The sequence below is a fragment of the Heterodontus francisci genome, chromosome 2, assembly GCF_036365525.1.
Source record: "Heterodontus francisci isolate sHetFra1 chromosome 2, sHetFra1.hap1, whole genome shotgun sequence".
NCBI classification, from domain to species: domain Eukaryota; kingdom Metazoa; phylum Chordata; class Chondrichthyes; order Heterodontiformes; family Heterodontidae; genus Heterodontus; species Heterodontus francisci.
In genome coordinates this window covers 69,803,291-69,829,688 of record NC_090372.1, presented here as the reverse complement: position 1 = coordinate 69,829,688, position 26,398 = coordinate 69,803,291, and the positions used below count along the sequence as shown (strand labels likewise).

The following is a 26,398-nucleotide window of genomic DNA, read 5'->3' as shown; positions in this document are numbered from 1 at the left end:
AAGTATCTTACAGTGTTCTCCACTCATATCAGGCTCTTTCAATACAAGAGGCTCAATTTTGTAACCAACTCAGCAGCTGAAATCTTTCAGCACATGATTCAGTCTGCACTGTAACGACTTGAGGGCACACTGAATATCAGTGATGACATTCTAATCTGCAAGTGATCTCGAGACATACCTACATGCATGCCTACATGTCTTAGAGAAGGTAACGTCATCTTGAACAAAGTCAAGTGCCTGTTCAATGAAAGCAGAATCAAATTCTTCGGTCATATATTCAGTGGAGAAGGAGTATCACCTGATCCACAGAAAGTCAAAGCCATTGCAAACGCTGCAGATCCTATAAACATGCATGGGCTCATGACATACTTTTCGATCTCGATCTCGCTACACTGTCAGCCCCACTAGGCGATCTGACGAAAGACACCACCTAGTGGCAGTGGACTAAATCACACAGGCTGTGCATCAGATCAAACAATGATTGTCAGCAAATTGCACAAATGCCTACTTTGACCCTGAGAAAAGCGGCACAGTGGCGCAGTGGTTAGCACCGCAGCCTCACAGCTCCAGCGACCCGGATCAATTCCAGGTACTGCCTGTGTGGAGTTGGCAAGTTCTCCCTGTGTCTGCATGGGTTTCCTCCGGGGGCTCCGGTTTCCTCCCACATGCCAAAGACTTGCAGGTTGATAGGTAAATTGGCCATTAGAAATTGCCCCTAGTGTAGGTAGGTGGTAGGGAAAATATAGGGACAGGTGGGGATCTGGTAGGAATATGGAATTAGTGTAGGATTAGTATAAATAGGTGGTTGATGGTTGGCACAGACTCGGTGGGCCGAAGGGCCTGTCAGTGCTGTATCTCTAAATCTAAAAAAAATCTAAAAGCACCTAGTTAGTCGTGGAGGCTTAGGTGCAGTTCTGAACTTCTGTTACACAGCAACTGCATTGGCATTCCACAGTCATTGAGAGAATGTGTTGTAGAAATAGCACGAGGGTCACCGGGGAATTGTTAATGCCAGTAGAACAATGATATTTGCAAACAGAGAGAAAAGTACACTCAATCACATAAAGTATCCTACACTTTCATCTCTATTGGTATGGATGCAAGTTTAAAGTGATAACCGATCATAGGCCACTACTGAGCCTGTTCAGCATTCCGCATAGCAAGCCACCCACTCAAACAAAAGAGTATGAGTTCTGTGTTAAGTATCAGCCAGGCAAGCTTAACCCAGCAGAATACCTCTTGCACCATCCTTTGCTGACAATCCATCCTATTGTTGCGAAGAACAGACTGCCGAACAACATTTTAACCAAGTGAGCGTAAATGCGGTGCCAAATTCACTAAATTTAACTTAAATCAAAGTGGCAATAAAAACAAGATGAAACATTGCAGCTATGTATGCCAGCTATGGAATCACAAAACTGGAAAGACATGATTCAGAGAGTGTCTACAAACAAAGTCGCTCACACACTACAAGGACTTCACAATGTTCTAAATGAGCTCACATTTGCAACCAGTTCTGAACTTGTGTTACATGGCAACTGCATTGTCATTCCACAGTCATTGAGAGGATGTGTTGTAGAAATTGTGGTTAGCACCGCAGCCTCACAGCTCCAGCGACCCGGGTTCAAATCTGGGTACTGCCTGTGTGGAGTTTGCAAGTTCTCCCTGTGTCTGCGTGGGTTTTCTCCGGGTGCTCCAGTTTCCTCCCACAGCCAAAAGACTTGCAGGTTGATAGGTAAATTGGCCATTATAAATTGCCACTAGTATAGGTAGGTGGTAGGGGAGTATAGGGACAGGTGAGGATGTGGTAGGAATATGGGATTAGTGCAGGATTAGTATAAATGGGTGGTTAATGGTCGGCACAGACTCTGTGGGCCGAAGGGCCTGTTTCAGTGCTGTATCTCTAAATCTAAAAAAAAATCTAAATAGCACATGACGGTCACCAAACAATTGTTAAAACCAAGCAATTTCTTCGGGAATAGTTCCTGGTAATTGGTTGCACGTTGGAGCACAAAATCAGTGTTTGCCAAGTCAAGCAACCATATTGTCAAATCTTCATGAGCCGTTCAACATATCTGAGTTACCTGCAGGCCCATGGACTGAAGTTAGCGTAGACTTCATAGACTTGTTGTAACTGATGACCAAAGCAGATTCCCAGTTGTAGGAACAGTTACGTCTGCCTCAGCAAAACCAGTCATCCTCAAGTTTGACCAGATTTTCGCTTAGCTTGGAGTCCCTCAAACAGTGAGAAGCGACAATGGACCCCCATTCAACAGTGATGAGTTCAGTAAATTTGGGAACTACCTGGGCTTCACTCATCGAAAAAGCACACCCTGTTGGCCAAGAGCTAATGGAGAAGTTGAGAGATTCATGTGTACTTGAAAATAATGATCCAGACAGCTACTGCTGAGAGCAAGTCAGAGTCATAGGCTGGAATTTTATGCTCGTCGGACGGGAGACGTCCACTGACCAAAAAGTCAGTGGCGAACCCACCGCTGCCGGGCTTGGGGATCCAGACCACATTTTACAGTCCCCAGGCCCTTAAGTGGTCGGAGGCGGGACTTCCACCCCATTGAAGCAGGCAGTGCCTAATGGAGCTGTCAGCCAGTCAGCGGGCCAGCAGCTCCAAGTCCCAGCAATGCCTAGTCCCAGTAGCGCCACCGGGAGTGGTGGCTTCTGCTGGGACTGCAACCCAGCTTCAAGATGAAAAGGAAGGATGGCCCCGGAAAAAGATGTGATGTTTTTGGGGCCTTGCCAGGGGTGATCGGTCGAGCCCTGGTGAGGCATGGAAGTTCGATTGGGGGAGCGGGGGTGTGTTGGACGTTCGGGGTGGTTGGGGCATCAGGGCCGGCCCTCCGCCGGATACCTGGTGCCCGAACAGGAGGCTCCCCCCACCCCCCCAGGCCATCAGAAGGCCACCTTTTTACAGGTGGCTTTTCTCAGGCCTGGGTTGCCGGTTGCCAACAGTAAAATCCCCGTGGCGGTGGGCGGAGGCCCTTAAGTGGCCGTTAACTGGCCATTTAAGGGCCTTGATTGGCCTGGGGCGGGCGGGCCATTTTCCACTGCCGCCGCCCCACATAAAGTGGCGGCGGAGGCGGGAGCGGGTTGGAAAGGGCCCCCCAGGCCTCCCATTCCATTTTACCCCCCCACCCCATGCCCTGCCACCATCCCGCTCTTTGTGGGGTGGGGGGGGCATAAAATTCCGGCCATAGAGTCATTTACAACACAGAAGGAGGCCATTTGGCCCACTGAGTCTGGGCCAGCTCTCTGCAGAGCAATCCAGTCAGTCCCACCACCCCCCCCCCACTCGAATCCCATAGCCCTACATATTTCCTTCAAGTGCCCTTCTAAATTCCTTTTGTAATCATTGATTGTTTCCGCTTCCACACATAGCGAGTTCCAGATCATTACCACTCGCTGCGTAAAAAAATTTCTTCTTCACATTCCCCTTGCATCTCTTACCAAAAATCTTCAATTTGTGTCTCCTAGTCCTTGTAACAATCAGTTACTGGGAACAGTTTTCCTTTGTCTACTTTGGCGTGTCATAATCTTGTACACTTCTATGAAATTTCCCCTCAACCTCCTTTGCTCCAAGGAGAACAACCCCAACTTCTCCAACCTAACCTTGTAGCTAAAATATTCATCCTGGAACCATTCTGGTAAATCTCACCTGCACCCTCTCAAGGACATTCACATCCTCCCTAAAGTGCGGTGACCAGAACTGGACACAATACTCAAGTTGGGACCTAACCAGAGCTTTATAAAGGTGCTGCATAACCTCCCTGCTTTTGTACTCAATGCCTCTACTTATGAAGCCCAAGATCAAATATGCTTTGCTCACCACTCTCTCAATATGTCCTACCACCTTCGAAGATGGATGCAAATGCACCCCCAGGTCCCTCTGTTCCTGAACACTGTTTAGACCTGTGCCATTAAGTCTATATTGCCCCTTCGTCTAAAATGCATCACCTCAAACTTGTCTGTATTTAATTCCATCTGCCACTTATCTTTCGATTCTGCTAGCCTATCTTTGCCCTTTTGCAGGCGATTCATATCATCCTCACTGTCTGCCAGTCCTCCAAGTTTGGTATCATTGGCAAAGAGTTGTATTGTTTTCTTTGCAATTACAGAGTGACTCCTCACTTGACCATTGGAAAGGCTCCAGCTACGCTCACCTTCACAAATCCGATGTGCACACATCTTCCTGAGTTACCCTGCAAAGCTAATGATCACTATGTACGCGAGCATGATCCAGGACTGAAAGATCGCATCAGAGCAAACGCAGAGCAAAAGATGAAATTCAGAACTAAAGCCAGGAGACAAAGTGCTTGTAAAACGTGATGGTTATGTTGGAAAGCAAACATACCCCTATGACATCCAGCCATGTGTTTTGACCAACACAAATGGATTACTGATCACTGCTAAGCGTGGCTTGCAAATCATCATATGAAACACATCATTCTTCAGAGTGTTGCAAACACCGTCTGAAGTGTTGTAGTGTTGTGTTCGATCCAGCTGAAGCACGAGTTAAATGAGACAACATCTGATGTCTTGTCAATATCCTACTTGTGATTGGAAACGTCCACCAGAATTAAGCAATTATGTTACAAACTGAAGTAATGTCCAAACAGAACAATGCAGACAAACCATTGAAACTCTCATTTACTAAGAAGGGGACGGTTGTAGTCTATTATTCATTTATTGTTGATTTGATATGTAGTCTATTGTTTATTTGAGGTCACCGTATATGCTTGGTGTAGCATGTGCAGTGCGCCACTAGAGTGAGTTGATAATAAAATTTCAGTTTACAGCAGCAATCGAGAAGGTAGTGCCCTGTGTTTTTTACAGAGATTTCCAATAGCAGATCCACAATGTGAGATCTTACATAGTGATTGAGCACAGGTCCAAGTAAATCTCCCAGAAGAAATCACAATATATTATTCTGACATTCTGTGGCATGTTGGAGCAACTACAAGCTGTGCCATTCACCACATCAACAGTGCTTACTTTATTTTAAACAACTACATTTTGGAAAATATAGACAGTCTTTTGACAAGAATTGCTTTTGGTTTTAACTGTCTGTGTGAATTTCTGCAGATGAACTTGAACTTTTGCTGAATCGTGTGAATGATTTGATAGAATTTCGCATTGATGCAGTACTTCAAGACATGAGCACAACACAGTTATGCAAACTACCAGAGGAGGAGCCTATTATATGTGAAGAATTTGTACAGGTGACTAAGGTGTGTATAATGCACTTATGAACTATCCCCATTCAAAATGAAGGAGTCGCATAATAGATTGGTTCATTTCTCTTGGGCCAGGAATTTCTACCAAGCTACTGCTCTAATTTAACTAGAAGTGCAGTGGAAAGCCTGTTTACACCAACAACAATAACAACTTGTATTTATAAACAGCCTTTAACGTAATAAAACATCACAAGACACATCACAGAGGCATAGGCTGGAATTTAATGCCTTCCCCCCAACCCAGTGAGTGGGCTGGGGGTGGGAAGGCTGTGAAATCGGGAAGGATGGTAGGGCACCATGCCCATTTCCACTGGTATTAATTAATGGCCACTTAAGGGCCTCTTCCCACCACTGCTGTTATTTTACCAGCAACAGATGAGCACTTCGCTACCAGAGGTCACCCAGTAATACCCTGTGCTCAATGGAGGGTTCCCCCCAGCAGCACGGACTGCCCCCACTGGAAGACCACCCCAACCCTCTCCATCGACCCCTCGCCGGGGCCTGGCTGATTGGCCCAGCCGAGCCTTGCCTTGTTCCAAGGCTGGTGTCCATCACTCTTTCTCACTGGGTGCAAAATCAAAAATAAAAATTTACAAAGTAAATAAAAATATGTTTCCAGCAACAGTAAGACTTTACCATTAAATGGAGACAAAACACGGATGGAAAAAGTGGCAGGATAGTTCTTACTAGTTGGCACCTTGTGTTTTTTAGTGGCCAAACAACAGCAATATGCAGGTATATTGCACTCCTCATGTCTTTGTGCACTTAATAAGGGAGAGAGGAGAGCCAAGCAGGAAACTGAAAGTTTGGGAGCAGGCTAGGTCAGGCAGGGGGGGTGGCAAAAGCACAGTCCAAGACATAGGTTTTTAACAAGACTTTGAAGAAGAAAGAGAAGTAACAAGACTCAGTTATTTTGCTGGAGTGTTTTGAAAAGCATTCGTAGTAGCTAAAATATCAACCTCTGGGTGGAGTAGAAGGATGGAGAATGAGAATAAATCCAGTGTCAGAGATGCAGATAGTGTGGGTTGTGGCATATGACTGCAACAAGATGAGGTGAAGCTGTTGAGAGATTTAAGAAGAAAGCACAGACTTTGAAGTTGACGGGTTGGAGCACAGGGACCCAGAGGAATTTAGCAAGGATATGAGTGATAAGTGTATGGGACTTTGTGTAGATTGATCCATTGTAGTAGATCTTGGATTTGCTCATAGTGAGAAGTGCTATTTGAAGTAGTCAGCATTGATCTGGTGTTTGATAGCCAGGCCAGTCAATTTCAACATGTTTGTAGATCACAATTTTGAGACCCCAAAGGGAATTGATAGAGGTTTGGGAGCAGGCTGCTTGCCCACCTTCTTGGCTTCATTCACTGGAGTCTCTCTAAAGCTTCATAATTACAGTTTGCAAATGATTACACTTGCCAGCTGCACTTGTGATGTGCTGAAGTCTTACGTTAGTGGTTCTGAAACTGGGGTCCGCAGACCCTTGGGGGTCTGTAGATACTTTCCAACGGGTCCATGAACTAAACTGCCTCCGTCACAAGTTTCATGTAAAACATATTGAAACAAAAAGGTTTTTATTCTGAGATCATTCAAATAATGGTAAGTTAAATGCTATTAACACCAATTGCAACCTTCTCCCTGCTCCAGCCAACCTTGATAGGCACTGCCTTTCTGCGCATTGATTGGTTGGAAAGCTGCAGACAGGAATGGGGATTCACCATTTACTGGTTCTTTGATGCATCAGTTATACGACACGGTTTGTGGAGAGGAATAGATAGAATCGTACTTAAAAGGCTTCGATTTTAACCAATGGAAACAACTCTAGAGTGCATCCATCTATAATTAATATTAATTATTGCAATATCATTAATATATGTTTTTTTTTAATCCATAAAATAATCCCATCCCTTTTTCTGATTGGTGAAAGACCAATCATTGGAGAGCGATTGGTTTGATTGGCTAAAATGGCCATCAATCATCTGGCGTGCCCGTCGCCTTCCCGACATGGTGCAATTTTCTCAGCAGCGAGGAAGGTCAAAGACAGCCTTCCCATCCGGAGGCCAGTTGAGGACCTTAAATGGCCATTTAAGGGCCACTTAAGGGTCTCTTCCCAGGGCGGGGGAAGGGGGGTGGTGCGGGGCCACCATGTGGGGAGACCCCCTAGTGGACTTGGGAGTTGGGGGGAAATGCCCTCTTGATCGGGCACCCTGTGGCCCATGGAGGGCCTCCCTTAGTGGTAAGGGCTGCTTGTGGAAACCCCCCCCCCTCCACCCTCACCAACAATCAACACCCCCCACCCTCACCCTGGCAACCCCGACCCCACTCATCTGGGTGCCAGGGCGGTTTCCATGATGCTGCTTCGAGCCGAGTGCAGTCCCAGCAGTGGTCTCCGCTCCCGGTGGTGCTGCTGGGACCGAAGAGCTGTTGGCTCTCCGATTGGCTGGCAGCTGTTGGAGGCATGATCTCTGCCCAGAAAGGGATGGGATCCCTAGCGGTGGGCAGTTAATTGCCTGATGGGCACAGAATCTGGTCGAGTGTCCCGGAAACAGCCGAGGTGGGTTTACCCCCCTGCTTTCCAGCCCACCGTCAGGGCCACTGTCACCCACTTTAAATTCAACCCATATTACTAATAAACCTGTATTACTTTTAGGCATATACCAGCTGATTGAAGGTGTCTAAGTATAGTAATAATACATCAGGAGCAGCAATTGCTTAATTCAGTATCTTTTACACTTCATTGATTTTAATATATGTCATTTTGTGACAGGAATTGTGTGTGAAGGCTGCCCAAACGCTACATTGTAAAAGTTCTTTGGTGGAGGAAGCTGCTAATGAACTTATAAACATGTTACTGGATTTGGAGCCTCCGGGTAAAGAGGAGGAAAAATCCAAAGATAGCAGTGGAAACGGGAATCAAAAAGAACTTGAAGGTAAGAAATAAAAATACAAAGAGATTAAAGATTGGGAGTAAATCCTACATAAAAGTGTTATTTCACTTTCATTTTTCATAGTTTGATTGTATTGTAATGACAGAAGAGGTGGTATAGTTATAGATTTTATTCGCACAGTTTATTGTAAACAATTTTCTAAGATAGTTTAAAAAAAATCACGAGAAAACATAAAATCGACAATAATTTGTACCCTGATAGTGGTGTAAATACATGCTCAGTGAAGAAAAAAGAGAAACTATAATCCGTCAAATATATTTTACAGCAGAAGAAAGAAAATCTGAGAAACACACCCTCTCACATCATGCAAGCCAGATAAGCAGTGGTCCTCCATCTCCAGTAACAAAAAGGAAAAAGAAAGACTTGCTGGAGATACTCGAAGAAGAAGCACAGGAATTGTTGTCTTACTTCAGCCACCGCAATGTGGATGCGTTGTTGAAGCTTACCCGCAACACTCTGGAGACCATTCGCAAACGCATTCATTCATCATCACTCCTTTATTTTATAGGTATAGTGTCTGTCATCTTCTCCATAATCAATCTGAATTCTGCTGCAGATCCTAAAGCAATCTCAGACACCATATGGAACAATTATTGTAGTTTGCCTGAATTAGAATAAATAAAATAAAAATACTGAATCAGTGCACTGCAAACAGCATCCAATTAGCAGTTCAAGTGTGACACTGCAAATTCAACAGTGACAGGAACTGGCAAATTTTTAAACATGCACTCAAGTACTTCTACAGAGGACTAGTTACAGTTTTATATGAATTTGGAAATTTTAAAAAAACTGACAATATTAGTAAAATTGGAGCAATGGTACAGAAGGATGTAATAAAAACAGAAGATGCTGGAAATACTCAGCTGGTCTGACAGCATCTGTGGAGAGAGAAACAGAGTTCACAATTTTCCATCCAGAGTCGGGATCTCGCCGCCTGGATCATTTCACAATCCTGCCCCCACATCACATCGGTGTCAGTGACGCGATGCGATTTTCATAAGCAAGGGGGCTAATTGGCCCAGTGATGAGTTTGGCGCCCAATTAGTGGTTCCAGGAGCGGTGCGGAGGTGGAACCCAGTAACAGAGAGCTCTTTGAAAAGGTGAACTGGAGCCATGACTGGGCTTGCCATTCACCGATGTGATGGAGCAGCAGGGTACTCAGAGGGCCAGCGTTAGCACAGGCAGGCATCCACGGATGGCATCAAGGTTTCTTTGATGCCTTCCTTGAGGCTTTAACCAATGCAGTGGCAGACAGGAGAAATATCTTGTTCCTGGCATCAGGACAAAAAAATGTGCCGAGAGACACAAAGAGGGCCAGTAAAGAGGTGGTGACAGATGTCAGCCGCCAAGGAGGGAAAGATTCAATGGTCCAATGTAGGAAAAGATTCAATGACCTGATAAGGTCTGGAAAGGTGAGTGGCAAGCGACATCCGGGCGCCAGTTCTTCAACTCTGTATACACCGGCATGCAGATGGGTTGAGCAGACTGAGTTCCCATAGTTCACCTTAACATTGTCAGATCAAGTGCCCAGTTGCATCATTGAGACATGAGGATACTCCTGTCCAAAGCACGCTGTGGCTGTTCAACTGCTGTCATCTATGGGGTTGGTTGTGCTGAGGCACCTGCTGAGTAGCCCAAGTTCTCATCACCAACTCCTTGTGTCTCCACAGGGCCAGCAGTGGAGTGGGAGCAGAGCGTCCCAGCACAATTGTCACCGGCCTCCTTGCCGGGGTTGGGTTGGGGTGGGGGGAAGGGGGAGATGTTCCAGAGCCTGCACTGTAACATCATTCCTCTGCACCATCCACCAACACAGGCACACTCACCTCAGTTGGGCCTCAGTCAAAATTAGAAACTGGAGCACTGGGTGAGCAGCACATCACTAGTGAGCAGGAGGAGGAGAGTGAGACAGAGGCAGCTGTGGGCAGCAGCCTCGGAGGATAGAGGGCAGACACTGCTGTACTCTGCTGGGCAAAGTTACAGGCCTCAGATGTCACAAACAAGGAGAGTTTTTCTGGAGCATTAGAGGCAGATGAGTTCCTTAATGTCAGAGATCCCTGAGGCATTGCAGAGCCATGGGCAGGCAATGGAAGAGTCCATGCAGCGCACGTGAACCATTGTGATTTGGGGATTTGAGTGTATGAGCTGCTCCATTGAGAGAGTGGCCAACCTCTTAGAGAGCCATATGCAGCCGCACTCTGAGTGGATGCAGGAGCAGCGCACTGATATACACAGAAAGAGTGATACTCTCAGTAACATGGAAAACTCAATGTCACTGATGGTGCAGAGATGCTTGAAGTGGATGCCAGCTGCGTCCCAGCCGTTGGCCTCATCCAGCATACAAAGGTGCCATGAAAGGGCTGAGAAAGTCAAAGAAACTGATGAGGGAGCCACCCAGCAGGGGACACCAGTGTCATCCTTTGCCTCTTCAGCCACTATGACTCAGGAACCATCTATGCCACAAGGCCCTGTTACATTGGCTGCCCCTGCAATGACGCACGGGCACCTCCAAGACGAGGATGGAAGCCACGGGCATCTCAGCCAGTTGCAGAGACAAGGGAGCAGGCTGCTTCCACCTCATCCTCAGCCACAGGAGGAGCACCCCATAGAAGTGGACGGGAACGGAAGACGCCATGCCATTAGTTGCACTTTACAGGTCATCTGGGTGATATTTTATCAGTTTGTTTTTCATTGACTTTTTCTGTAATAATAATTGCTTATAATCGGACTTGTGTGTTATTATTGCTTGATGTCAAAAGGGAAATGGAGTTCAGCAGAGGATTGGGGGGCGGTGGGGTGTGGTGTGATGGCTGAGGGGGGCCTGGGTTTGCTGGGTGCCGTGGTCAGTGATGTAGGAGAATGTTGGTGGTAGAGACCCTATTCTCAATGGTTTTGGGTGGCAGTGGGATTCTTCGGATGTGCGTGCTTGATGGATGCTTTCTCTCTCTGATGGAAGTTGAGTTACAAACATTGCCGTATTAGAGTGGCTCTTGTGGCCATGTCAGCCTGCTGATCGCCGTGAGACCGTCTTCTCCAATGCCTGGGTGCTGGGCACCTCTGGAGCGCCCCCTTTGTCGTCCTCTTCCTCCTCTTCAGAGTCAGCACTTTTGGCCTGAAGCGGTGCGGCAATTGGGAGTCTCTAAGGATAAAGGAATCATGACAATTGCCTAGAAACCGAGTGCAAAAATGCAACAAGCACTTCCTGTGGTCACAGACCAGCTGGACATTCAATGAGTGGAAGCCTTTTCTGTTCAGGAATCTAGCTGGCTTGTATGTCAGTGCCTTGATGGCTAAGTGGGTAGAATTGATGGCCCCCTGGACCTGAGGAAATCCATCAATGGTGGCAAAGCCCAAAGCCCTCTGTGCCTCCTCAGGCACATCAGTGTCAAAATGGATGTAGTCACTGCCCTCCGGAATAGGGCTTCCATGACCTATCTGAAGGTGTGATGAGCTGCTGACTGCGAGATGCCACCTAAGTCCGCAGCTGATCCCTGGAATGACCCAGATGCATAAAAATTCAGTGCAATGGTGACCTTGGAGGCTGCAGGTAAGGGACTGCCGTTGGTATCATGAGGCATTAGATCATTGCGGATCGGAACACAGATGTCCGAGACTATCTGCCTGGATAGGCGCAGTCTCCTATGGCACGGGCACTCTGTCATTTGCAGGTAGTTGACTCTTGGACGGTACAGCTAATGTCTTGGGTAGTGCTTCTTTCCCTTGCCTGCTCCTCCAGCCTCCTCCTGATCAGGAGGATGGGTCTGCTGAAGCTCCTCTTCGCTACTCTGTCCAATGTCAGAGTAGCCTGCTCCCATGTCACCTCCCTCAGCTGGTGCTCGTATGTTCACCAGGACTTCCTATACCAACCTCTGCTGCCCAAGTGATGCCAGCAACCTCACACCCTCTCAAGAGTCCTACCACTCACTGCTCACAAATCTAAGCCTCTCAGCTCCAGCAATGCCAATTCTGTGCCACTGGTTGAGAAGCTGAACACCATTCTCTGCTTCTTAAGTATGTTGACCAGTGCATTAATTAGCTGTCAGGGCTCTCCACTGTGTTCATGACAGTTGCACCCTGACATGTCCCAGACACTGCTTTTTCCCCGTGTCTCCTGATTGAAAATTTCAAACTGCTCCTCTGAAGCCTTTTAATGAGTTCAACAATGAGTTCAACAGCCACTTAATGGGAGGCGTGTGAGTTTCCGACTTCCCCCACTCCTGCTGTCCCTTTGAAAATCGCGTGGCATTCTGGGGGCATCGGGCTAAAACGATGCCTTCCGAAAATGCAATTTTCAATGCACGGGCGCATTCACATCCGCCCACATGGGCAATTGAAAATCAAGCCCAATGTTTCAGGTCGATTACTTTTTGTCAAAACTGGTGAAAGAACTGACGAAAGGTGTTTGACCTGAAACGTTAACTCTGTTTCTCTCTCCACAGATGCTTCCAGACCTGCTGAGTATTCACAGCATTTTCTGTTTGTGATTTTGGACATCCAGAATTCACAGTTTTTTGCTTTTCTATAGAAGAGTGTGTTTTGTTAAAAAGTCTAAAATATATATTCATTTTGGATTACTGATGTTCAAAATTTACAGATAAAAAGACAAAGTGATGTGAGACCATCTCTTGGTATCTTGATTTTGTCAAAATAAGAAGCTGCAGCAATGTTACAGTACCGTTTTGGTGGCAAAATAATAACATTACATTTTTTCCAAAGCAGTTTTTAAAATCTTCTTCGGAAACAGACTGGCCTCCTTTAACAATTCATATGTTTTGTATGTATTTTGATTTTTCAAATAGAAAATGACCACTCCAATAAACAGAAGCAGTCAAGCTATCCCATCTTCAGAACTAACATCACATTGTCTATTCCCAATATAACTATGATACCTGCATTGGATGAAGTACAACAGGCTCTGAATAGAATAGTGGAGTATATTGTCAGTGTCTCCAGAGGAGTTGGCCAATGGAGTAGAGAAAGAATTTCAAAGGTTTGTTTTGATCTTTAATAATGTTATCTTCTGCCAGCTTAACTAAGTATTCTAAATCACTGTCCATTTTTTCTATAATTATTTCCTCTTCTTACATGTAAAGAAAAAAATGAGTGAAAGAAGGATTGCAGCGATGAGGCATGGCAGCAGAGACAGTGACTCTGAAGGTGGAGCCCCAGAAACTACAATCAGAAATGTTCGCGGTAATGCAGACTTCAAGTGCGCCAAATTATTGCAAAATACAGGCATTTATTGAATCATAGATTTTATCAGCACAGAAAAAGATCTGAAAGAGCTATCCACTGAGTCCGGCTTTGATGTCCTGTCCCCATAAATTGCTGTTTTTCAAATGATTATAACTTTAGAAGTATATATGTTGGAGAATATCACTAACTACATTCTCATAAAGACCCAATATTTTGAGCCTGAAAATCAACTTTTTCAGTACAGGTCATTCATTGGACACAGAAACAGAAAGTATTGACATCTTTTCAGTTCTACATTCGTCCACATTCTCATTAAGTCATTCGTCATTTTCACAAATCTATCCCAGTTGGTGCAAACAAAAGTAAAATTTCTTCCACTGTCTCAGCCTGAAATCAAATTGATGATGGGAGAGGGAATACTTGAATGCAGCAATGCGCCTCTTTATTCACACTTATTTATTTTGTGATACTTAGAACGCATTACTTTGTAAATGTATATGCAGCTCATTTTAGTGTATCTTCTTGAAACATATACAAGTTACAAATGAATAAGAACTAACTGCTACATTGTAATCTCCTTTCATTGATTGTCCACTCTTAGATGGCAGCATCTCAGATATCTCTGCATCTGTGAACTTGCTCATCCCTGTCCAAACGAAGAACTACTACAAATGTGTTGCAGAGAACAAGGAGATCATTAAACTAGGATCTGTGCTAAGTACAGCCATTAATTCCACTAAAAAGGTAACTTTGCTTCTTCAAAGAATGGAAGAATATTATTTATGTCAAATTTAATACATATATACATATAGGGAATGTGGTAAATTTTACAATTTAGCACCATATCAAGAATTTAGACATGGAGGTCAACACGCCAGATGAATGGCATGCATGGATTTCTGTCTATTCATTTTCCACCTTGAGAAACTCTGTACTGGGAGAGCTAAATGGTAACATTTACTCTGTAGAATTAAGCTAATGTTTACTGTGGGACCAATTATAAGTTGTAGAATATTTTATAACAGGAACATCTGAGTAATAATTATAGAATTCTTTAGGTTTATATAAAATTAGAAAATTTCTAGTTTATTATAATCGCCAGATTCTAAAGAGTGAGAAAACAGTAGAAGTCCTGGTTCAACTGACAAGTGAACCATTAAATAAGCACAAATGTATGGTGGCTGGGTTTGTTTAATTGCCTGTTTTTTGTGTGGAATTTGTCTTTGAATTGGTTGATATAAAAAACAGCAAAGTAGTTAGAGTTTGGCTTGAACTGGAGTTAAACACTGAAGCATAGATGTCTTAAAGCTACTTTTATTTCGTTCTGAATCCATTTAGTACAGCAGGCCAGTGGAAGTTCATATTGTGTGAACTTGTATGAAGTATGACGTGGAAGTATCTGGAAAGGAACAGTGTCTCGGACAAGCAGAAGTGCAACAAGTGTCTCCAGGTAGAATTAAACTGAGTTCGAACTCACTGAGCTTGAGAGACATTGGAGATATTTCACATGATATCAGAGGGGAAAGGTTTCTGGAGCAAAACAAGGTCAACCCACAGCTAGGACAGAAAAACCATTTGAGGAGGAATAGTGCATTGGGACATGCCTGGATTTGTATAAGTACACCTAGTGACATGTCATGGATAACCATATTCTCCTGGAGCTTGCTTGACTGCCTTAGAGCGTCTCGAATTTGCTAGGGATTTTCTGAAATTTACCACAATTCGCCCAGAAGGATGTGTATGAAGTCGTACAGTCTAACAGATTAGATGAGCAGTGAAGGACCTGACAGTATTTTTTCATATTTCTTCTCTCATATTCCATATAACCAGTTCAGGGCAACTATTATTACCCATATTATCACCCATATAATTGTTCATTGTAACTTAACATTATTGCAGATGAGTGTAACTGTTTATGTGTTAAGGTTTCCTGTGTGATCTATTGATAACATTGTCAGAAAATGTGATGAAAATAGTGAAAACCTCAACCTTAGACATTTTTGTGCAATGCCGAATTCATTTTTTCAGATTAGTATAGCCAAGGACATAAACAAAAGAGTTTCAGATTTTCAAGCTTATGTTACTGTGGCTTTAAGTGGCTTCATCTGCAAGGCGATTTTGTACATTGTAAATAAATACATGAATAAGTAAATGAATACTCGATTTTTGACTACCGTGGACCCCTCCATTATGGTCAGCAATAGAGGTTTCACTATACTCAAGGGAATATTCACAAAATGCATAGGCCTGGATTTTGCAGTAGTAATTATGGTGAAATTGGAAGTTTTCGCCATCATTACTCCTCTGAAACTGACTGGAATGTCGGGGGCTGCATTTTAAGAGTCCGCTGCTGAAGTAGGCGGTGGACGTAAAAAAATGCGGCCTGCCCACGCGGGCACCATGTCACAGAGCCACCGCAATTTCAAACTTGGTGGCTCATTTGCATGGCCGTGCACCCACCCTGCGTGATGATGTGGAGGGGCAGGCACCATTTTTAAAGGGCTTATAGTCCTCAATGGACCTTTAAAAATTAAAGGGCCAGGTAAGTTAGTTTTCCAAAAAACACAATTAAATGACCTTCAAATGCATATTCCCACCCCCCCACAATGGCATTTCAAAACATTTGTGCCCTTTTTATGCTCAGAATTCGAATATTGTGAATTTGACCTCCCCCCCCCCACAAAGTTAAGAAACTTTGCCCTTTACCCCTTCCCATCTCCCCCCTCCGACCAATCCGCATCGTTGTTACCCCACTCGTCCCCCTCCCACATAGAGAAAAATTACTTTTCCCCCCTCCCACAGGTGTTGCGCCACGTTTCCCTGAACGAGGTTTGGAAGGCACGGCGCGGCCGCCCGAATGAAGGTTGGTGCGGCAATTAAGGAGGCGACGGGACCCTCATTAAATCAGGTATGTAAATTAGTTTACATATTGAAATGGGGGTCCTGTCACCGAGCGGCGAGGTGGCCGCCACGAGGCCTCATGCTGCCGCCGGGATCGGCACGGGGCCTGACGCTGTCGGGGTCAGTGGTGGGCCTCTGCTGCACCGATCTTCATTGCTCCCCCCGCCACCGTTCCTGACAGCGGAGGGGCTTTAAAATCCAGCCCCTGGTGTCTGAACAAAGGGAAATCCAGAAGTTGCTGCCAGTGATTCTATGCTTCTTCTGAGGGAGCGCTGTAGAGGTCCTTCCAGAACTCAGTCACTTAGAAATAATTTAACTGATAAGAGCCTCTACTCTTACACTCTTTGTTTCGCTGTAAAAACCCTTGAAAAAGTTACACCTGTTGATTGAGGTGTAACTGGGTGTTTAATGGTGCTCTAAGTTCATAATTATTGCTAACCAGCTTCAGTGGCCCTGAAAGAGTAATTGTATATTTGTTGAATATCAAATTTCTCCATTATGATATGAAATTCCACATTTTTAAAATAATTTTTTTAAGTTTGTTTATTTTAGCTTACACTTTAACCCATGTGTGTGCCCCAATCATTTATTTTGCTATCTATAAAAGCTAAATTAAAAGTGATGGGATTCAATGGTTTTTACTTCCTGGTTTGCTGTCTATGAGAATGCTTCAATGTGATTGATTGCTTACCCTGCTTGATCACATCAGAGAATCATAAAATCATAGAAAGTTTACGGCACAGAAAGATGCCACTTGGCTCATGGTGTATGCGCGGCCGAGAAACGAGCCACCCAGCCTAATCCCACTTTTCAGCATTTGGTCCATAGCCCTGCAGGTTAGGGCACTTGAGGTACATATCCAGACAACTTTTAAATGAGTTGAGGGTTTCTGTCTCTACTACCCTTACAGGCAGTGAGTTCCAGACCCCTACCATCCTCTGGGTGAAGAAATCTTCCCTCATTTACCCTCTAATCTTTCTACCAATCACGTTAAATCTATGCCCCCTAGTCACTGTCCTCTCTGCTAAGGTAAATAGACCCTTCCCATCCACTCTATCCAGGGCTCTCACAATTTTGTACATCTCAATCAAATCTCCCCTCTGCCTCCTCTGTTCCAAGGAGAACAACTCCAGCCTATCGAATCTTTCCCCATAGCTGCATTTTTCCAGTTCTAGCAACATTCTTGTAAACCTAAAATAAAAGCAAAATACTGCGGATGCTGGAAATCTGAAACAAAAAACAAGAAATGCTGGAAATACTCAGCAGGTCTGGCAGCATCAGTGAAGAAGCCAGTTCTGAAGAAGGGTCATTGACCTGAAATGTTAACTCTGCTTCTATCTCCACAGATGCTGCCAGACCTGCTGAGTATTTCCAGCATTTCTTGTTTTTATTTCTCCTCTGTACCCTCGCAAGTGCAGTTACATCCTTTCTGTAATGAGGTAACCAGAATTGCACGCAGTACTCAAGTTGTGGCCTAACTAATGATTTTTCAGTTCCAGACAACCTCCCTGCTCTTATATCCTATACCTCGGCTGATAAAGGAAAGGATTCCATATGCCTTCTTAACCACCTATCGACCTGTCCTGATGTCTTCAGGGATCTGTGGACATTCACTCCAAAGTCCCTCACTTCCTCTACACCTCGCAGTATTCTTCCATCACAGCTGCTGGCACCTAGAGATCCCCTTGACTTGGTGCCAGATTCAAACTGATGTCTGGAAAGGGAAAGTCCTGCCACAGACATTGCTAGACATTTGTGGGTAGCCTTATTTAAGGCCAGAGCACCATTGCTTCACTGCTGACCACAAAATCTAACCCATTATTTGAATGTCAGTTCAATAGTAAAATATTTATAAAATATATGACCAACTTCACTTGTTTGTCTTTTAAATCATCACGATTAATTTCACAGTAACTGAATGCTCAAATTAGAGTTACGAATGCCATTTTGTCATCATCATTTTTAGAGTACTTTCATACTCATTTGATGCAGGATGATATAGAGTGCTTGAATAAAAACTCTGTGCTTCTTCACTTCTACTATTGTGTTTGGTCTGTCATAACAACAGGCTATAACTTTGAGGGTAGCCTGCCTTCCTTATTGGCAATCAAGTTTACTTTTCATCTCTTCTGAATCACGTGATAAATCAATGTAAAGTTTAAACATTGAGACATCTCAAAACCTGAAAATTAGATTTTACTCTATTAGAAGACTGTAGTATAAGGGCCTGAAAGGGTTAATGTTTGTGACAGTGAGAGTAAACCCCTCCCACTGTATTGATGATGATGTAATAGTCACATGGGTATTAGGCTGAGAAGAAGCTAGAAGTAGCACGAGGTGTGCTGGCGAGACAGGCTTGTGGAGAGTGTAAATAGTTATATCTATATATAATAAATGAGTTATTCTTTAGCCCTACAAAGAACCGAGACTTCTTTAAACATCACTTGATCTACACGACAACAATACACAACACCACCACAAAACCTGAAAATTAGATCTTACTCTATTTGAAGACCAGTTAAATTTAAGGTGGACCTAACTCTCAACCCACTTCATCTGACTCCCAGAAGAATGGAAAAGCACCAATGGCAGCCCCAATTTGGATACTTTGGCAAATTGTTAAAATTAAAAATTGTAATTTAAAATGCAGGCAAATAAAGCATATAATGACTGTGCTTAGACGAACAAATATGCTTTTTGTGAATGATCTCTGTAAAATTTCTTGAATGAAATTCTGCAGCACAATTCTTTTTCTCTGGACCTCATGAATGGATTCTGCTAAGTTATGATATTCAGTTATTAAAACCCAGTGAAACACTAATTTCAGAAATGTTTGAAGTCAATTTTCAAATTTTATTTAATATTTTTGTATTTTATTGCTAGAAAAAAATCTGTAATTGTTCTCTAGTTTCTCTCCCTTCTCCTCTTGTGCCCTCTCCAAGCTCATCTTGTCCGTGAGACCCACCTCCTGTTCCCTCGCCCCTATTCCCAGTAAACTGCTGACCACCCAACTTCCCTTCCTGGCTGCCATGTTAACTGATATTGTCAACGGTTCTCTCTCTTCAGATACTGTCCCTTTCTGCTTCAAATCTATGGTCATTACCCCTCTCAAAAAGAACCCTTGACCCCACCATTCTTGCAAACTACCACCCCATCTACAACTTACCTTTCCTCTCCAAAACCCTTGAACATGTTGTCACCTTCCAAATCTGAGTCCATCTTTCCCAGAACTCCATGTTTGAATCCCTGAAATCAGGTTTCAGCCCCTGTCATAGCACCAAAACGGCTCTTATCAAAGTCCCAAGTGACACCCTATGTGACTGTGACAAAGGTAAACTATTCCCCCTTCGTTCTCCTCAACCTGTCTGCAACTTTTGACATGGTTGACCGCACCATCTTCCTCCAGCATCTTGCCACCATCATCCATCTGGGTGGAACTGTTCTCAGCTGGTTCCATTCTTACCTATCTAATCATAGACAAAGAATCACCTACAATGGTTTCTCTTCCTGCTTCCGCACCATTACCTCTGGTGTCCACCAAAGATCTAAACTTGGCCCCTCCCATTTCTCATCTACATGCTGCCCCACGGCAACATCATCCAAAAACACACCATTTGTTTCCACATGTACACTGGTGACACCCAGAGCTACCCCACTACCACTTCTCTGGACTCCTCCACTGTATCTAAATTATCAGATTGCTTATCTGACATCTAATACTAGATGAGTGAAAATTTCCTCCAATTAAATATTGGGAAGACTGAAGCCATTGTCTTCAGTCCCTGATACAAACTCCATTCTCTAGTGACTGACTCTGTCTCGCTCCATGGCAACTGTCTGAGGCTAAGCTAGACTGTTTGCAACCTTTGTATCATATTTGACCCCAAAATGAGCTTCCGAACACATAGCGGCACCATCACTGAGACCACCTATTTCCACCCCCATAACATCGCCCTACTCCATCACTGCCTCAGCTCATCTGCTGCTGAAACCCTCATTCATTCCTTTGCTACCTCTAGACTTGTCTATTCCAACACACTCCTGGTAGGCCCCCCATATTCTACCCATTGTAAACTTGAGGGCACCCAAAACTCTAATGCCCGCATCTTAATTTGAACCAAGTCCTGTTCACCCATCACCGCTGTGCTTGCTGACCTATATTGGCTCCCGGTTAAGCAACACCTCGACTTTAAAATTCAAATCCCCACCCTATCTCTAATCTCCTGCAGCCCCATGACCTTCTGAGATATTTGCGCTCCTCCAATTCTGGCCTCTTGAACATCCCTGATTTTATTTGCATCACCATTGCTGACCATGCCTTCAGCTGCCGAGACCCTAAATCCTGGAACTCCCTCCCTAAACCTCTCTGCCTCTCTACCTCTCTTTTCTCCTTTAAGATGCTCTTTAAAATCAACTTCTTTGACCAAGCTTTTGGTAATCTGACCTAATATCTCCTTATGTGGCTCACTGTCAAATTTTGCTATATAATGCTCCCGTGAAGCATCTTAGGTCATTATATTACATTACTGCCTGTGTGGAGTTTGCAAGTTCTCCCTGTGTCTGCGTGGGTTTTCTCCGGGTGCTCCGGTTTCCTCCCACAAGCCAAAAGACTTGCAGGTTGATAGGTAAATTGGCCATTATAAATTGTCACTAGTATAGGTCGGTGGTAGGGAAATATAGGGACAGGTGGGGATGTTTGGTAGGAATATGGGATTAGTGTAGGATTAGTATAAATGGGTGGTTGATGTTCGGCACAGACACGGTGGGCCGAAGGGCCTGTTTCAGTGCTGTATCTCTAAAAAAAAAGGCTCTATATAAATGCAAGATGTTGTTGTTCCTGGGCTGAATTTTACAGACCCCCCCAATGTCAGGGTTTGTGGCGGGGTGGGCCGAAAATGCCTCCGGGAGAGAGCCGCCATGCATCCTGACGCCGTGAGGGCCCAGTGTTATATTGTTGGTGGCGGCGAGGCCTCGTGGCAGCCCCCCACTGCTCGGCGACAGGAGTCCCATTTAAATATTTAAATTAATTAAGCATAATTAATTAATTACCCTTACGCCCCCGCTGTCTGTCCCGGTGCGATCTTTGTGCCACTGGCTGGCACTCCCGTGCCTTCGGATCCCCATCTGGGGAACCGAGGTGGAGCATTGGTGAGGAGGGGGGAGGAGGTAACTTTCTCAGTGCGGGGGGTGGGGGAGTGGGATCAAAGTAATATAATTGGTGTAGGGGATGGTGGGAAGAGTTGAAGTTTAAAGTTTATGTACTTTGGGGGGGGGAAGGTCAAGGGGACAAGGTATGTATTTTGGGGGGGAGAGGGCAAGTAATTAAATTAATTGTTATTGTGGGGGTGGAAGAGGGAAAATGTATCTAATTTGTTTATTAAATGTTCCTTTAAATATTTAAATTGAATGGTAGGGCTCGAAGCCCTTTTAAAATGGCATCACACCTGTGCACAGGCAACTGACAACATTGCCGGGAACGGAAAGCCCGCCCACCCCCCCCCCTTTACATCATCGTGGGGAACGGTCTGCCCCAGCTATTCAAATGAGCCACCGCTCTTAATGTTGTGGCAGGCCGCAATTGTCTTTGCCAAAATCGGCGGCAGGAATATAAATTTCAGCCCTCTGTTACCTTTATGCTTACAAAATGTTTCCAAAATTTCAGTTATAACAAGCAATTGATACTCAATTTTTCAAACCTAAACAAATTTTTGGCAGCAGCTAGGGTGATGAACTGATACATTACTTAATAATTTGATATTTTAAACCATTGCAATGGCATGAAATGGTTGAAGAATAATAGGTACTTCTGATCAGGATATATTTAGGAAATAGGAGCAGGAGTCGGCCATTTGGCCCCTCGAGCCTGCTTTGCCATTCAACTACATCATTGCTGATATTCTACCTCAATGCCATTTTCTCACACTATCCCCATATCACTTGATATCTTTAATATCTAGAAATCTATTGATCTTGAATATACTCAATGACTGAGACTCCACCACCCTCTAGGGTGGAGAATTCCAAAGATTCACCTCTCTTGAATGAAGAAATTCCTCCTCATCTCAGTCCTAAAAGGCCTACCTCTTGTTCTGTGACTGTGTCCCCTGGTTCTAGACCACCCAGTCAGGGAAAACATCCTTCCTGCATCTACTCTGTCAAGCCCTGTAAGAATTTTGTATGCGTCAATGAGATCACTGCTCATTTTTCTAATCTCTAGAGGATATAGGCCCGGTCTCCTCAATCTCTCCTCATATGACCATCCCACCATCCCAGCGATCAGTCTGGTGAACCTTTGTTGCACTCCCTCTATCTCCTTCCTTTGGTAAGGAGACCAAAACTGTACACAATACTCCAGGTGCAGTCTCACGAAGGCTCTATACAATTGGAGTAAGACTTCTTCACTCCTGTACTCAAATTCTCTTGCAATAAAGGCCAACATAGCATTTGCCTTCCTAATTGCTTGCTTCACCTGCATGTTAGCTTTCAGTGACTCATGAACAAGGACACCCTGGTCCCTTTGGGCATCGACACTTCCCAATCTCTTACCATTTAAGAAATACTCTGCATTTCTGTTTTTCCTACCAAAGTGGAAATCTTCACATTTTTCTACACTATATTCCATCTGCCATATTCTTGCCCACTCACTTAGCCTGTCTAAATCCCCTTGAAGCCTTTTGCATCCTTCTCACAACACACATTCCCGCCTAGTTTTGTGTCATCAGCAAACTTGGAAATATTACATTTGGTCCCCAAATCCAAATCATTGATATAGACTGGGGTCCATGCACAGATAACTTCACATTTTTCCACATTATATTCCATTAGCTCTATATGTTTTAATAAAGTGAGCTACTGAGTTTACCCATGTAAAGAGAAGAATAAAGAACATATTTACGTAGTGCTTTTCTTCAGGATATCCCAACGCATTTCACAGCCAATTAATTATTTTGAACTGCAGTCACAGTTGTTAGGTGAGCAATGGCTCCAATTTGTACCCAGCAAGCTCCCACAACCAGCTGTGATGAATAACCAATTAAACTTCTGTTGATTGAGAGATAAACATTGGCTAGGACATGAGAAGAACTCGCCAGCTCTTCTTCGAATAGTGTCGTGAGATCTACACCATTCACCTGAACAAGCTGAGTGGTCTTTATACCTTTCTATGAACTTATGATACAACAAGTATCTTGCAAACATAGTAGCAGTATTTCCTCAGTCCTTGTTTGCTAACCATATTTCTTACCTTTTCTTAAGGAGGTTCTGACTGCTCTGGAACAGTTCAAATGTTACCACCACATCTGGCAGAGAGAGAGGGAAGAGACCATTCAAGACTTTATGAAAGGGAGCCCACTGCTATCTGAGTTTGAGTCACAGATTCTTTACTATCGGGATTTGGAATCAAAGATCAATTCTGAGCTGGAATACATTTGTGTTGGAGCACTGGCACTTTACACTGGTAAAGTAATTAAAAGCATTACAGTTTAATAGTAATTCATTTAATTGCAGCAAACATCACAGTTTTTTTTAAATGAAAAAGCCTATGAATTTGTATTGTTCTTTGAATTGATTCTCATGATAAATCTGAGATGGAGTACGTTCTTCGTATGTGGTCAGTTACTGGGGATTTACATTTTTAAGTGACCCATTTCTGAGATACTCTACTTAGCAAATTTTTTAATCAATGGAGCTTCTTTGGGTTGCTCAAAGTTCTTTGCCATTTGAAATTTCACCCACATTTTTCAATGGCAGGGAGACTCAAGTTATTAGATCAATGTTGGGGTAAGCATTTTGATGTTTTTATGGCAATTTTTTCAGTACACTGTGAGTGAGGACTTTTGCAAATAAACCTTCCCTCTATATTTTCCTTAAGGAATATTCCAGGTATGGCTTGCAGAAATCATATTTATATTGTGAACCCTGGTAACTACATAATAAAAAGGAAAAACTGTCTTCATTTCTGTTAAAAGATACATATGGAAAATACAGTAAACTGATTTTTCTTGTCCTTAGTAGTTATAAGTTCCTTTTGTAAAAATTTACACAGCATCTATGTACCTTCTATTTTTTGTAGCATGCAGGCAATTTGTTTAAGTGCGTGGGCTTACTTTGCGCAGTCAGACATGCATGGTAACTTAAAGAAGCTAACTTGTGTGCGGCCTGTGCGAGAGGATTCGGGTTGCTGATCACACATTGCATAGGAATCTGTACAAGCAAAATAAAATGGTGAAGCCGATTTCAATATAGACAATACCTATTTGTGCAATTAGTGGATAAGGCTCACAAATACAATTTCTGTGAATGATAACAATTATGTCTTAGGGAGGAAGGTCAGTTATGAAGATATGGGGGTAGATATTCAATCTACTGCCTGGGTATAAATCTGGTATTTTTGATCATCTATTCTTTACAGAAACAATCCCATTTTAATTTCCATTCCTTTCTCAGTACTTCAGTCACGACATCAGAGAACAAACTGATCTGAGCCAAGGAGTATAGGCCTGAACAATTGTCATTTTGATTTGATTTTTGCAGGATTCCAATTCAGACTTTGATGCAAATTTCAGTTTCTGTGAAAGAAAATCTCAATCCAAGTCTGAATTAACAGCCACGAATAAAGGAAGGCACACGCGTTTAATTGATTAATGAGTTTTTCCTATTCATCTGAGGCCAATAGAGTAGTACATTACAAAGTTGTTGCATTTTTCAGCTGATCTCAAAATGGCATTAACTTCAGAAACCAAAGCCTGGATGACTGATTTGGGCCGACACTGCAATAAAAAGTATCGGACTGAGATGGAGAACATTTTTACATTCATAGAGGAAGCCAGCAAAAAACTGAATCGACCTGTCAAGGACTTGGATGATATTAGAATAGCCATGGCGGCACTCAAAGAAATAAGAGAACAGCAAATTCCCATTGACTTCCAAGTGGGACCCATTGAGGTAAACCTTTGCTTTAGTTTGGAACTGTTTGGTTTCCTTCATCTGAGAAAAACAGTATATAAAGATGTTACTAGAGGATAATAAGTGTTGAGGACTATGTAACACACTGGAAGAATTTTTATTAATGTCAGCTGAAACCTGTAAATGTGTAAAAGCAATGATTTTTCCCCCCATTAGGCAACTTTATATTGAAACCAGTGCCATGCTGCAACTTTTGGTGCAACAATACCAATATAATGCTGCTGCTTCTGGATGGTCTTGGGTGGAAATGTAAGAAATTACAAGAGGAAGCTTTTTGCTTGCTTCTGTGGCTTGAGAAAAGCATGTTTTAATCCCCCATTTTTGCAAAGTTTTGTTTAAACCTTGCACGGCAGCAGGCTGCCTTTTTGATTTTTTACCATTTGAATATTATCTGTTAAGTTAATTCTTTTTCATTTTGAAGAAACTGACCTGATGCATGTGAGCAGTGTGACCATTGTTCTCCGCTCACACCATTGCTGAATGTTGTTGGTACTGCAGCTCTCTGTGGAGTATGGAAAGTATTAATGAGCTTTCTCATTCAATTTTAGCCAGTGTAGTTCTTAATGTATTTCTATTTTCAGTTTCTTCCTGTCCTATGGCTAACTACAGCGATTATATTAAATTGCTTTTGCCATTTTAATAGGAATCCTACGCGATGTTAAACAAATATGAATTGCTTGTGGCCAAGGAAGAGATAGAGAAGGTGGACACTCTGCGTTACACTTGGGAAAAACTGCTGGTGCGTGCAAGTGAAATTCAGAATGAACTAGTTGCCTTGCAGCCAAATTTCAGAGGAGAGCTGATCAGCAATGTGCAGACATTCATCGACGACTGTAATGAGTTTTATGTGGATTATGAAAAGGTAGACCGAAACAAAAATTAGTATGACTGAATCAACATTCATATTTTGCTGACTGAAATATCTATATTCTTTATTTAAAATTCATTTTAGTTTCATTTTCCAAGTAATCTACTTTAAAAACCATTAACTGTTAAACTATATTATGGTTTTTAAACTGTCAGAAATATGGAGTGATATATTTAAAAAATAGTTCTATGGCAACAGCTGTAAACGTACAAATGTTATAAAATAATCATTTCTTATTGATTAGCATTTTGAGACCCTAACTATTATAGCATTTTGTA

The 26,398-nt window shown here is 43.3% G+C and overlaps 1 protein-coding gene across 4 annotated transcripts in view; it reads left to right on the top strand.

Moving 5' to 3' along the window:
* Window positions 1-26,398, top strand: part of dnah5 (dynein, axonemal, heavy chain 5) — a 610,401-nt gene that overhangs the window by 240,406 nt on the left and 343,597 nt on the right. For 3 of the 4 annotated variants that reach the window (XM_068058833.1, XM_068058824.1, XM_068058853.1), the window contains 9 exons: window positions 5,098-5,243; window positions 8,014-8,176; window positions 8,460-8,702; window positions 12,991-13,181; window positions 13,285-13,384; window positions 13,989-14,131; window positions 23,543-23,744; window positions 24,996-25,231; window positions 25,896-26,114. In XM_068058833.1, the coding sequence (XP_067914934.1) occupies window positions 5,098-5,243; window positions 8,014-8,176; window positions 8,460-8,702; window positions 12,991-13,181; window positions 13,285-13,384; window positions 13,989-14,131; window positions 23,543-23,744; window positions 24,996-25,231; window positions 25,896-26,114 (1,643 nt within the window). The remainder of the gene's footprint in view (window positions 1-5,097; window positions 5,244-8,013; window positions 8,177-8,459; window positions 8,703-12,990; window positions 13,182-13,284; window positions 13,385-13,988; window positions 14,132-23,542; window positions 23,745-24,995; window positions 25,232-25,895; window positions 26,115-26,398) is intronic. The other variant, XM_068058843.1, reaches the window with a different exon arrangement.